Raw genomic sequence first — 13,649 nt, forward strand, 5'->3', positions numbered from 1 at the left:
CAGTTATATTATCCCCCTCTATACATACTGGAAATCACCCATTAATGATAATATGCACTTTCTTCTGCCACCATTGACACATTATAATGTGAAATTATTCCAGCAATGTTTATTTTTTTAACAAAATGACATTAACAATACTGTTTTCTGATAGTTTTTATTATACAAACTTGCCACTTAAGTTGTATTTTATATTGCCGTCAGCTTTCCTATTATTCCGATATTACTTATTGCTCTAGATTTGTTGATTTCTATATACAATGTATATTATTTTAGACATCTAGTTTGAACACTTCATTTAGCAATGATGTGTTAAGATGTCTTAACATATATACATAACAACGGACCGTAGTAGCATGCTTTCACTTCCTAAACAATGAAGCAAAATTAATCATGTTTCTTCTACACATCTTTCCATTTTTCATTTATCTGTGTAGAAAAAATATACAAAGTGTCACATGGTACATAAAACTTTCAATAAGAAAGGAGTTTGCAATTCTAGAATCTCTGGCCAGTACAAAAGGAGTTAAGGAACATACAGAAGCTTTCCTTCATGTTATTCATCATGTTGAAGATCCCACAGGATGACTTTACATTTGAGGTACCAAGATGAGACATGGCAAGTTTGGCAAGTTGTACATGTATCAGTGAAATGTTCACCAAAAACAAAGAATCTTTTGCTACCAATATTTCAGTTGGTTACTTCTGGTTTATATGTTTACTAACGACTGTCACATCTAGTGCACAAATAATTATTTGTGTAAACAGACTAGCACCCATGTTTCACTACATGAAATATGATATAAACTAAGAAATAAAAATTGAAAAAGAAAGAATGGAAAAGGAAACTCAGACTGGAGGAAACTTTCATAGTAGGATATTAGCATCATTTATTTATTCTCTGTTGAAGTAGAGTGTCTTGAGCTTGCAACACAAAGGATGGACTCCATTATAATCATCCTCGGCAATTTTTACAAAATAGGGCACTATCAAGCAAATTATTTTCATTACGTTGAGCTGTATCTCAAAAGGAAATATGAAACAGTCAAAGTTACAGCATGCAACTTCCAGGTGTTTGATGTTTGCTCCTTCAAAAAAACTATAGTGGCTTGAAGTTAGTAACAAACCATTGATAAACAGAGGAGTGGCATATACAGCAACCCCAGCAACATTCTCCGCTACACAAGTGTAGTTGCCTTGGTGATGTGCTTTCAGAACAGTTATGGTTAGCAAGCTGACCCTGTCAGCAACCTTCATTGTCGAAACCCCTGACTCATCTGGACGAAGATCATCACCAGGGTAAGTCCAATGCATTGTCACAGGAAGATCACCAGAAGTGACAATACACTGCAGGTTGGCAAAGATCCCAGCATTGAGAGGAAGATCACCAAAAGAAAATGGAGCTATTGTTGGAGGAACTGAAGCATTGAAACAGAAATGTGTACGGATGAGTGAATTAATACTAAAAAGTAAAGAAACACATATTACATACTATCGCACACAGTTCAACTTAAATGTAACAAGACTATGTAAAATGCTCCTCAATGACATACTCAACACCAATAGTCTTCTGAAGAATTTTTATAAAGAAGTGATTTTTCAGTGTTAAGAAGCATTTGTTTTCTAGAAATGACACTATTCACACATGCACCTGACAGTAACAACGGGCTGTAAGTATTCAATTAATGTGGCAAACAGAAGAATTCTGAATGAAAAGCACTATAAGTCAGATAAATAGACAACAACTGGTGACAAAGCAATAGCGACAAACCATTTACTGTTAAAGATGCAGTGTACGAATCACTGCCAGCTGCATTTGAGGCAGTACAAGTATAATTTCCAGCATGTCTGGCATCCAGAGCTTGAATCATGAGTACACTTATCCTCTCAGACAGCTTCATAATTGACACTCCATCATCACTTGAAATTTCTTTGCTAGGATATTGCCAAGTGATGCTAATGGGGAGATCTCCATAGGCTGCAATGCACTGAAGTTGTGTGACAATGCCATGGTTCAAAGGTGTGTTGCCAAAGGAGAATGGTGTTACTGATGGCTTGACTGAATGACAATAATGAAAATAGCTATTTCAAAATATCAATACTATTTTTTGTTTCACATGAAAAACCATTTTCTTAAATGTAGAAACAGCCCTAAAACAATAACAAATATTTAAATTACACTACAGAAAAGGTGAGTGACTTCATGATGAAATATGTCAAAAAAAAACTTAATCTCAATATTAATTTTTCAAAATCTGTTCAAGTTTTGACATCATAATGAGTCACAACTATGAATTTTCTACAACATATGGAAAAATGGAAGAAATAATGACTAATTTTTCTTTATCTGCATGATCCATATTTGCAACTAGTAAAGTACTTTAAAATATTGGGTATGTCTGATTTTCTTCACTTGCTGCTGCTCATGTATGACCTAGTCACATGTGGCATTGTGAATGTGAAGTATATTTCCACATGGTACATAAACTGAATGAAGCATGCCATGAGTAACAGCATGATCCAGCTTGTGAAAAAATGCTACAGAATATACTTCAAAAATAAATAGCGCAGCATTTGTCTGGCTGATATTTAAAGTATGTTATTTAGTTGTAGAGAGAAGACATCACATTTAAGAAACTTACAATTGGCTTTATACAACAATGAATTAACAGAAGACACAATGTCAAGTTTAAATTTGGTTATAAGTTTGAAAAGATGTGTCATTTACCTATAAATGTTTCTTGGTCATTACATGTACTATGGTAATCCCTTAGCAGATTATCACACAAGATATTCAATTGCTCAGTAGCTATTACAGACCGCTGGGAATGACATCAAAGCTCATTTATCGAAAAAAAGGAAAGGAAAAGACAATATGTAAGTGTGAGCGAACTGTAACCTGGTGGGTATCACACTGAGAGTGTATCAAGGACTAATAGGTATGGAAGTGACAGTTAGTTGGGATTTACATTATCAGTCACAGATTCTTACTGTCATCAATTTGGTAAAATAAATGACACCCTCAATAAACTCCTGCAGGCCATACCATTCACATGCAACGTTGCTGAGTAATTTGCAACACCAGCAGCATTTCGAGCTGTGCAGGTGTAGTTGCCACTATGAGCGGCCATCACAGAGGCTATCACGAGCACAGAGATACTGTCCCCTATCTTCGTTGTCATTATGCCCATATGAGAGGACAGCTCAAGCCCGTGAAAATTCCATGAAAGATGCAGAGGGTGATCGCCTTTTGATACGTGACAGGTGAGTTGGACATTATCACCAGAATTTGCTTCCCCCTCAAACGAAAATGGTATGATGTGAGGAGGAACTAAGGAACACATACAAAAATCCATTTATGGTAACTGCTAAAATTATTAAACTGACCAAATTTTGTGTACGAAAATATAACCAGTATCAATCACAGTGCTATTTAAATATACATCCTTAAATTCATAAATTAGTTCTTTTTTGTGGCATTAATCTAAACAATTACTAATGTCACAGGGCAACCCTATATCTCCACTGACCAGTAGGGAGCCTGTTTATCTTTCCTAGAACCAAAATGCTTTTTGAAATTTCAAAAGATATTCCAGGACAGTAGCCTTATACTCTAAAAGACAAGGTAGCCACTTATTTCAAACAAAAATGACTTATGGAAAGATGGACCACATCTGTAATGGTTTCAAACATAAGGATCCTTCGTTCGTAATTTTGCTGCAACAATGAACTGCTTTATCTAAGAACAGAGGTGTATGACAAAAATGTTGCACATGTCTATTAGAACTTAATAGGTGTATGTGCTTTCACGATATGTGTTAATTACTTCTCTGACAACCAATCTACGGCCAAAGAGTTAGTGGGTTAAGTGAGACTTAGGTATATAATATAAAAATAGACACACAGTGAAATGATAGCTCCGTAAATAAAATTTCTTGCAAATATAAAGTTATATAAAGGCAAGGACATAAAGTTTTGGGTGAGAAAAATGTTCTGAATCTATTATGAAATTTTACTGTAAAAGTTAGTAAGATCCACAGCTGTTGTAAATTTTACAGTTGGTAATTTATCACATTAATACTTCAGACAGTGATTTATTCTAGCAATTCTTCTACATTACATAAACAACCTGTATAAGCACAAATGCTTCAGGAAGAAGAAGAAGAAGAAGAAGAAGGTTCTCTTACCTCAGAAACCATTCCAGATATGATACACAAAAGGTGGTGCAAAATGAACACAGGAATTTGATACAAGTAGTAGAAGTGGAGCACTGTTATTCTGTCAGTTAGAACATCAAGTTTCAGTAACAATAGGACAGACAATTGGTCAGCATCATGTTTCCACTATTGAACATTATTTCAAAAGTAATGACTATGTTACTGACAGCTTTTCCATAAACATGTTGAGCATATTGGTTCGATATCTGATCGCAACACTATACTTTGTCAGGTTAATTCCTTTTGCACAACTAAATCAGTTTTGAAGAAAAAGTTGACTTGTTACCCTCATATGGTGTGAACTCCTGAAAATGTCGACAGAGCAACAGGATCTGTTCTCCAAGGTCCTCACTACTCCACTAGATGGCATGCTCCTAGTTTGAGAATGTATCATCACTCACTACAGTGCATCCTGAACTGTGAGTTACAATTCCATCCTCATAAAATTATGATTGTACAGAAGCTTCATGAATGTGATTTTGACAAACAGAGACTTGTTTTGTAAGAAAGTGATTGATGTCCTTGCTACTGATGATGTAAAGATGAGCAATGAAGCTCCCTTTCAATTGGGTGGTGTTGTAAATAAGCAAAACTGTTGTTGTTGGGCAGTAGGCAACCCAAAAGAATTGCATCATAAACCACTGTACAGTCTATAGTGATCCTGTGATGTGGAGTTTCAAAGGTGGCGATTGTTGGACATTATTTTTTTCGAAGAAGGTGGTGCTAGCGTAAAATTCTGAATGTTATGTTGCAATGCTATGCAACTTTTTGCGGCCACAACTTGAGGCTTTGGGGATCAACATAGCAGGAAATGTGCTTCCAAAAGGATGGAGACACAGCCCAGACAGCTAATGCATCCATGGTAGTTGTTCGAGAAATGTTTCCTCAGTACTTGATCTCACATTTCAGCAATCTCCATGACCTGCAAGCTTGCCAGATCTGTCGGTTTGTGACTTCTTCTTAGGGGGCCATTTGATATCCAAAGTCTGTTGACACGATCCTTATTCTCTCAGCAATCTGGGGGTTGTAATAAGTGAGGAAATTGCTGCTGTTTCACAGGACAATTTCACAAAAGCTATGCAGAACTTTAAAGAAAGACTTTTAATGTGTGTGCATAAAGAAGAACACCATCTTTCCAAGGTCATGTTTAAAAAAAAAAACCGAAATCCTTAAATTGGGTAACTTACCCATTGTATAGGTGTACAAACATTTCATATGTGATCAAAATAAACCTAATCATACTAATTTCAAATTCATGCATTCTTTTTGGACCACCCTGCATTTACAAAAAACTTTTCATTTAAAACTGACATTCCAATTCTTGCAGCATATTGAACATTTTTTTCTGGAATTCAGAAGACAAAAAATTATAAATGTAGAATTGTATCTTAATTTTAAGCCTCATAAATGATAACTGACAAATGGATTACACAAATCTAGCACTTCAGTATAATATGATTAGGAGTTTATGTCATTACATTCCTCATGTAATAACTGAATAATACATACCAAAAACTTTATCTAAATCAAGGCTAGTAGGGTTGCCAAGATAGATACAAAGTGACTCAGAACATGGCAATTTCATGAACATTTAGGTTATCTTTCTACTATAACATACATTTAACACCTTCATAGTAATATGATGTCTGTATAATGCTGATGACATCATCTTATTCAACCTGCCCAAATTTCTGATATTGGAAACATGAAACACAAGCTGAAGTAAATACTCAACAATAACACACAATTTTAAAATGAGGAGTGAGATAAAAGCCACTTAACTCTATTGCATATGTAGCTTACCTTTTTGCTTATATTTTCAAATAGATTTACAGAGTATTTGCAATACCTGTTTGATGATATTCAACAGAAGCTTCAAACATAAAAAAAGTCACATTCATGTTTATACCACTGAAACTGTCTGAAATGTAAGGCACAAATGAAACTAATATATTCTTTCAAACATGTTATTCAGCCAACTTCAGATACTGAAGTGAAAGAGCAAGTGGAAATAATTTCATAAACAAACAGAACAATTTTCCAACAGTCCAGAATTTATCGCACCCTCTGAAGTACAACAAAAAATTAATAATTAAAATTTTGCAACTTGCGTTACACCTGTTTAAAAGTTAATAACAGAAATGGGAAATGATTGCTATGAGACATGTCCAATGCTTCTATCTGGAAAGCAAGACAGTAAGTGATTATAACTTACTATTATTTTATGAATAATAGAAAATAATGAGAACAGAAAGTTCTAAAAAATGTCTACTCATAAAGAGTGACATACCTGACTCAAATTAGGTAAATTGCAGAAGTAAAAAGGGGAGGGTAATATTATTTGTTATATTCATCAGACTGTTCATGCAAAAACAGCTGTTTTAAATTATATTTCTCTGATGGATTCTTCTTTTTGCTTCTGTAATGAAATAGCAATCAGTGTATTTACAAAATGGGAAATGAACCTATTTGACCCACAGAAATGAACAAATTCTAATGTTATCAATAAACAAAACTACTGTCTTGCATTTAAAGATATTTTGTCTGTGCAGCAATCTTTTACCATCACTTAATTTGTTTCATAAGTACAATTATCACACATAAAATAATTGCACATTGTGCAGCTGTAGATGAAAATGGATCAATAAATAAATCAGAAATATGTAAACATGAACCTGGATTATTAAAAAGGCCTATTTTTTACTTTGTTTAGGTTTACTCTGTCTCAGACTATATGCATGAATATAAAAAAGAAAAATGGAAAAGATCAACATTAAATCAATTTGAATTAACATTTAAAATGGCTGGGCGGGCTAGATCCACAAGGTCACACTTTTTCAAACAGATGAATACATCAGAAGACACTAGAATATTTATATCTGCAAGTCCAGTGCTTGGATTTATGTGTATTAATAAGCAAAATCCATGCTTCTAATTTTGTTCCTTGCCTTTCTTAACGTCTTGTGGCTGTTGTTGCAGTTATCTTTGTTTGTATTTAATTAAGTGTCAAAAGTGAGGTTGAGAGCACTACTGCTGTAGACTCTTTGGTGAACTGAGAAATGTAAACTTTACTGTGTGTCATTGTCTCTTAGTGTTTGAACATGTTGTTTACAAACATGAAATAAAACATAAAATACAGACAAGGGGTCGCTTCTTTCAGCCTAAAAATATTATAAATGAAACAAGTTATGGGCCCAGTTTTGTCTAAGTGCCTCAAGTTAACAGTGACAAAATATCAGTGAAAATATGACATGTGCTTTGAGTGTAAACTGTGTTGTGAAACCTTCCTCTGAACTGTGTTAGTGCAAGTAAGTGTTAAAACAAGTGATTTTTCTCCCACCAGCAAACACAGTAGTCAAGAATTGGAGGCTAAAGTTTCATCAACTGAGTGCTGAGTAAAGTACAGACAGCTGTTTTTTGAGGTTAGAAATGTAGACAGCTGAGTTTTAGGTTAAAAGATCTGCATTCAGAAGTAACTTTTAGGCCACGCAATGTACTCTGAGATAAAGGTCTACAGAAATGGATATGTCAAAAAATATTAAAGCACTAACTGGGGTGGTGGACTGGCCAATTTGGAAAGGAAAAATAAGAGACTTGCTGGACTACCACAAAGGTGCATGGATGCCATTGATAAGAAATTAGTGAAGCCCAAATCACTGGAAGACAGCAGAACAGACATAAAAGTTAAAAACCACAAAGAACAGTCTGGATTGTATTAAAAGGCACATAGTTATGCAAAGTGCATGATAACTATTGATATTATTGATGAAATGTATCATATAGTTATGGAGAAGGAAACTGTCAGTGATACAAGTGATGCCTTAAAACAGCAATTTGAAGATTCAGCCAAGGATCAGTTGTTCAAAATCTGCACAGACTTTTTCTCTTTTACCAGGTTACCAGGTGAAGATGTGTCTAATCACACAGCAAAACAGAAAAGTTTGTGGAATGAATTAAACTGTGGGCTTAAAGCTAAAAATGAAAGAATTTTACCAGACTTAATGCTAGTTTGCAAGACCTTGTGTATTTTACCATGTGAACTTGAAAACTTTCAACCAAGTTGTATGTTGTTAATGCAGGATGAGAAGAGAACATTTAACTAATTAACAATACAGTTATGTATGTTTGAAAGAACTGTCATGAAGAATGCCGATGGTGACAAAACACCAAAGGAAGCATTAATGGTAAATGTAAGCAAACAAAAGAAAGATGGCAAAGGAAAGTTTGTTAAGAATCAGCAAGAAGAGGAGACACTTGCAATTACTGTAGACAAAAGGCCCACCGTGTGAAGGCAGCAAAAAGTGGATTTCGGATGGAAAATCAAAGAAAAATAGAAATAAAAGCAAGGAAGATTGTTCAGCTGCTAGTGTTGTGTTGATGTGTGTATGTGAAGAAGCCTATTCAGTTGAAGAAGATTCAGCAACATGGTGGGTGGACAATGGAGCTACAAGGCATGTAACCAACTCTTCAAAGTATTTCACAGGCTTCTTAAAATTTGATATAGGCAATATTAAGTTATAGTCACTGACTGGTGGTCAGGATATTATGTTGTTGGATGTGTGGTATGTTCCAAAACTACTTAGAATGTAGTTTCCAGTGTTGGCTGCTCATGACAGAAATATCATAGCGAATTTAAGACATCAACAAGGGAGTATTGGCTTAAAATTGATGACAAAGTAGTGTTACATGGAATGTGGGAATCATATTGAACATATTAGACATTAAACCAAATTTGCCCAAAGAAATTGCTGTGATAAATGCTGCAGAAAAGACTTCATTATTGCAGCTGTATCATGAAAGATGGGGGACAGCAGGATAAACACCATGTCAGAGTTAAATTAGAATGGGAATTAGGCATAAATGTTCGCTTGGAAAACGCATTTTGTGAGCCTTGCATTTATGGCAAAGCACATTGTTTACCATTCGGTCAGAGAGAGAAGACAACCAAGCCAGGTGAAACGATGTCAGCTGATGTCTGTGGACCTTTCAGTGAATTATTTTAGAAGAAGAGATAAATGGTTGGGTTACAAGATAACTACACAAAATTTTGCAAATTAAAGTCTTCATGGATTTAAGCAAGCCCTGAGATGTTGGTGTAAATGTTTTGGAGCATTTCTTTTGTCTGCAGGTTTCAAGACAAGTCAGAGAAGGACGTGACAAGAAAGTGTTTGTCCCCCTTTACGTTGATGATGGGTTAGTTATGGCAAGTGATCAGCAGGATGCCAAGAAGTTTGTTAACGAATTGAAGGCTGAACTCAACATCATATTTCCTTGGACTTGAGATGAAACACTTTGATGATGGTCCAATCAAGATAAGTCAAGAAGCCTATGCAACGAAGATCTTGGAGCGTTTCAATTTTCAGGACTGCAAACCTCTCTCAAAACCAAATGTGAAAGAATCGGACACATCACAGACAGAAAGGAAGAATGCAGAGATGTGCAACTTTCCCTATTGACAAGCGGTTGGAGCACTGATACACCTGTAGCTTACAGAGAGAGCTTCCTGTTTCGAACCCTGGACTCAGCATCAACAGAAGATATAGTGAGGTTGAAGCGGTACTCCGCTATGTAGAAGGTACATGTGACCTAGGCATAATTTATCATCCAAATTTGTGTAGTGATCGCTATAGTGATGCAGACTTTGGGGGCGTGGGGCGGGGGGGGGGGGGCAACAAAACTAGGCAGTCAACATCTGGTGTAATTATCACAAGTGCAGGTGGAGCCATCTCCTTGCTCAGACAAAGACAGGCAATGACTGTCACATCTACAACAGAAGCTTAGTTGTTAGTTGCAACAGAAGCTGTTCAACAGATAATCAGGCAACAGTGAAACTCACACAAAATCCTAAATTCCATCATCAGACAAAACATATAAAGATAAAATATTTTTTCACTGCAGAAAAAGTGTTGGAAGGAGAGTCTGGCATTCAGCACATTTCAACTGAGGATCAGTTAGCATATATACTGACAAAGTCCATGGTAAAACTAAGACTGTTAGTTTTATGTCAAAAACTGGATCTTTTATGTTGATATGTTTGTGTTTTTCATTTCCTCCTTTTTTTCTTAATTAAATAAGGAAAAGTGTTGCAGTTATGTTAGTTTGTATTTAATTAAGTAATAAAGTGTAGTTGGCAGCACTACCGCTGTAAATTCTTTGGTGAACTGAGCGATGTAAACTTTACTGTGTGCCTTTGTATCATAGTGTTTGAATATGTTGTTTACAAATGTGAAATAAAACATAAAATACACACAAGTGCAATCTCTTCTTTCAGCCTTAAACTGTAATAAATGTAACAACTGTGGCTGCTTGGGCATAGTATGGTCTCTCTTTTACTCTTTTTCATTTATATTACTTAATTTCACTGTTGCGTCCCACACTTACTTCTTTCCAATGATGAAATGAGGGTTTCATGTTTCAAAAACCTCAGTATGTTACATCTTCCGCCGTCACTGGAATTTATCATTAATTTTCAACTAGTTTTTACTTTACTACTTTTTACTTTTGATAGGTTTCCCTATCAAACTGTTTATATTTGTGTGTCAGTATCTCCTTTGGCAATCTCATTTAATCTCAATATTCAGTGCCCACCATAGCTGAACTCGCTAGATCATTTCTTTTTTAACATAAATTCAAGCATTGGGGTGGTCTTCAAACTGAGTGACAGACAGTCACTTACCCATTACTTGCACTTCCAGTGTTCCTCTTGCACTGTAACCTTGAGAATTGCGAGCTACGCATGTGTAAGTTGCTTGGTCAGACAGCCGTTCAACATTTTCAATTATCAGAGTACCATTAGGAAAAACTTTTTGTTTCCTGTTTATTGGAAGAACTCTTCCATCTGCAACACAGATATATATTGCATAAATAAGTAATCAAGTATAATAACTAATACGAACACATAATTTCAACAGTCATGAAACTGCACCTTGACTGAAAGTGTTAAACTTATTTTGTTTATTGGATACTATCATGACACCTGTTTTATGCATTGTTATAAGAATACCATACTTACCCAATAATAAAACAAGGTTTTTTCACAGATTCATCATTTGAAAAATACAGGCTTGTCTTATATTCGCAGATTAAGTAATTGCTGCTGAGGTCAACATCTTTACATTGTTTAATAGATTAATACAAGGATCTTCTTAAATTTATTGATGAAACTTTGGCTATTGAGGTTCCACACAAATTTACTTTGAAGAATCCCCAAGTATAGGTGTAGAAACAATGCTTGCATTCAGACTGGCTCGAGATTTTTCAATAGGCCGAAGCACTTGATGCAGTATCGACCTTGCTCGACCAATCACATGACATATGGCTCACGGTGTTAGTGTGAAACTATGTACTAGTGAATACAACAATCTAATGCTCTGCTTACAACTCGACAATTATACGAAACACCAAAGGAAACAGCATTAAATTCTATCAACTTACAAATTTTTGTTGTATTTCAACACGCTTGCAAGAAAAGTTCTCATGCACTTGGATACTGTATACATAAATTTTTGCTGCTTTTTTAAGTAAAGGTAACATTCAAAGGTGAAAATCTTTTCCTTAAAGATAGCAAAATTAAAAAACCATTACTTAATTCTGAACCTAAGTCAATATTTTATTTGTTTATGAGAAACTGTAATTATTTGCCACTTGGGTTGAAAAAAGAGAAATTCAGTTGCTGTTCACATTTTAGAATACCACGAACAAATGTTATCAGCTTTGAAGCAAGCTGATGGCATTCAGTTGAAACAAGAAAGCACATTAATCCAGGATTAAATGTCTAAAAAACAAAATAAATTACATTAGACTGGCCGCAATTGTTAGTGCAAGAATAAATTATAGCAGAAAGACCTGTTTTGGAGATAATACCAACAGATGTAGCTACACTGCATGTTTGAGAATTGCACTAAATCATGATTGCAATCTTTTATTTATGTATTAGTTGCTGCTGTTACGTATGACCTGCTCCCTGGAAGATATTGCTATCAACGGAATGTATACTGCATACTTTGGCTTTTTATGAACATCTACATTGTTTTAACTGCAGTTAGCCTGAACCCATTTGCATTCGGAATCAAATTGACTTTCAAACTGGATAATTCTCAACAACAGCATACATTTCTGCGGGATATGCTAAAAGTCTAGATTTGGGCCTGTGGTGTAGATATGTGTTTCATGCAGCAATGTTGTTGATGCTCACTGTGAGATATGACAGGAACAACTGTGGGTGTGTCAGCTGTTGGATCTACACAGCAAATAAGAGAGCAGTGGGCAGACGATATTTAACATTCTCATGCCAGTATAGGAATGGAATTCACTATGTATCCAGGGAAGAGAGGGGGGAGAAAAAAAAAGAAAAAAAAATAGAAAAGAAAAGGTTGGGGGGAGGGGGGGGGGGGGGGGGGGACATAGCTGTGCTCTCTGGTTCCACCAGAATCACAACTGCAGAAACCGCAACAAGTTTCACAGCTGTCTTGTTAGGATGACAATGACGATGAACAATAGTGACATGACAGACGACAGTCCAAGTAAACAAAAAAAGGCAGTGGAGATAAATATTAATGTAAACCGTTCCTTTTTGTTCATTTTATTTCTCCTTGTACTATCAAAATGTAGACAACCAATAAATGACACAAGTGTAGAATAGGTTTATGTTATTAGCAGAGAAAAGTTTGTAGTTTTGTTTAATCTGAAAATATTACAAAAATAAATATTTCTCAAGGAACCACTTAAAAATAGTAGGGTCATCTTATATTCAGGGTCGTCTTATCATCAGGTAAATATGGTACATGTTTTAGAACAATCTTCAAATTCTAAGAGCACAAACACACTTAACGCCAAAATTCAACCAATAAAACTTCAACTTTCCTCTGTCCAACCATCTCCATCCTACTGTATATTAAGGTAAACTGAGGTCTGAGGAACTTTTCAGTGGTAACAATTAGTGTACATTTAAGGTGATATTTGATCAGTTGGCAGTAAAGCATACTCAACAGAGGTTGCTCAAGAATAACACGCTATACATTCTTTTTCTTCTCCATTTAGTGTCCATCTGCCTCCTGATGTGATGGAACATCCACCAATCTGATCATCTTGTACCAATTTATCCATCACCGATGAGAAATGTTACACAGTTCCCCTGACCACAAGTTTCACACACTCTTGTATTTGTCTGTTCTGATTATCTTTGTCCTCCACAAGTTCTCCCAACAGCACATTGGCTATTCCGTCATGCCTTGACATATGTACCATGCCACTTCTTCTGGTAAGGATATTTGATTCACTTCTTTCATTTCCTGTCATTTCTGAAGCAGCTTCATTTTCAACTTTCTCTTCCTACTTAAGTTTCAACATATTTCAATAATATGACATTTCAAATTCTTCCAGTTTCTTCTTCACCTTTTTTTCCCGTGGTTCACCTTCACTTCCACAAACTCC

At 35.4% G+C, this 13,649-nt stretch overlaps 1 protein-coding gene across 1 annotated transcript in view; it reads right to left on the reverse strand.

Annotated features, from left to right (window-relative positions):
- The window catches only part of LOC124802781 (Down syndrome cell adhesion molecule-like protein Dscam2), an 866,453-nt gene that overhangs the window by 311,452 nt on the left and 541,352 nt on the right, over window positions 1-13,649 (reverse strand). The window contains exon 13 of the mRNA XM_047263777.1: window positions 10,894-11,055. Coding sequence (XP_047119733.1) covers window positions 10,894-11,055 — 162 coding nt within the window. The remainder of the gene's footprint in view (window positions 1-10,893; window positions 11,056-13,649) is intronic.

Source organism: Schistocerca piceifrons, chromosome 6, assembly GCF_021461385.2.
Source record: "Schistocerca piceifrons isolate TAMUIC-IGC-003096 chromosome 6, iqSchPice1.1, whole genome shotgun sequence".
In the NCBI taxonomy this organism is placed as follows: Eukaryota; Metazoa; Arthropoda; class Insecta; order Orthoptera; family Acrididae; genus Schistocerca; species Schistocerca piceifrons.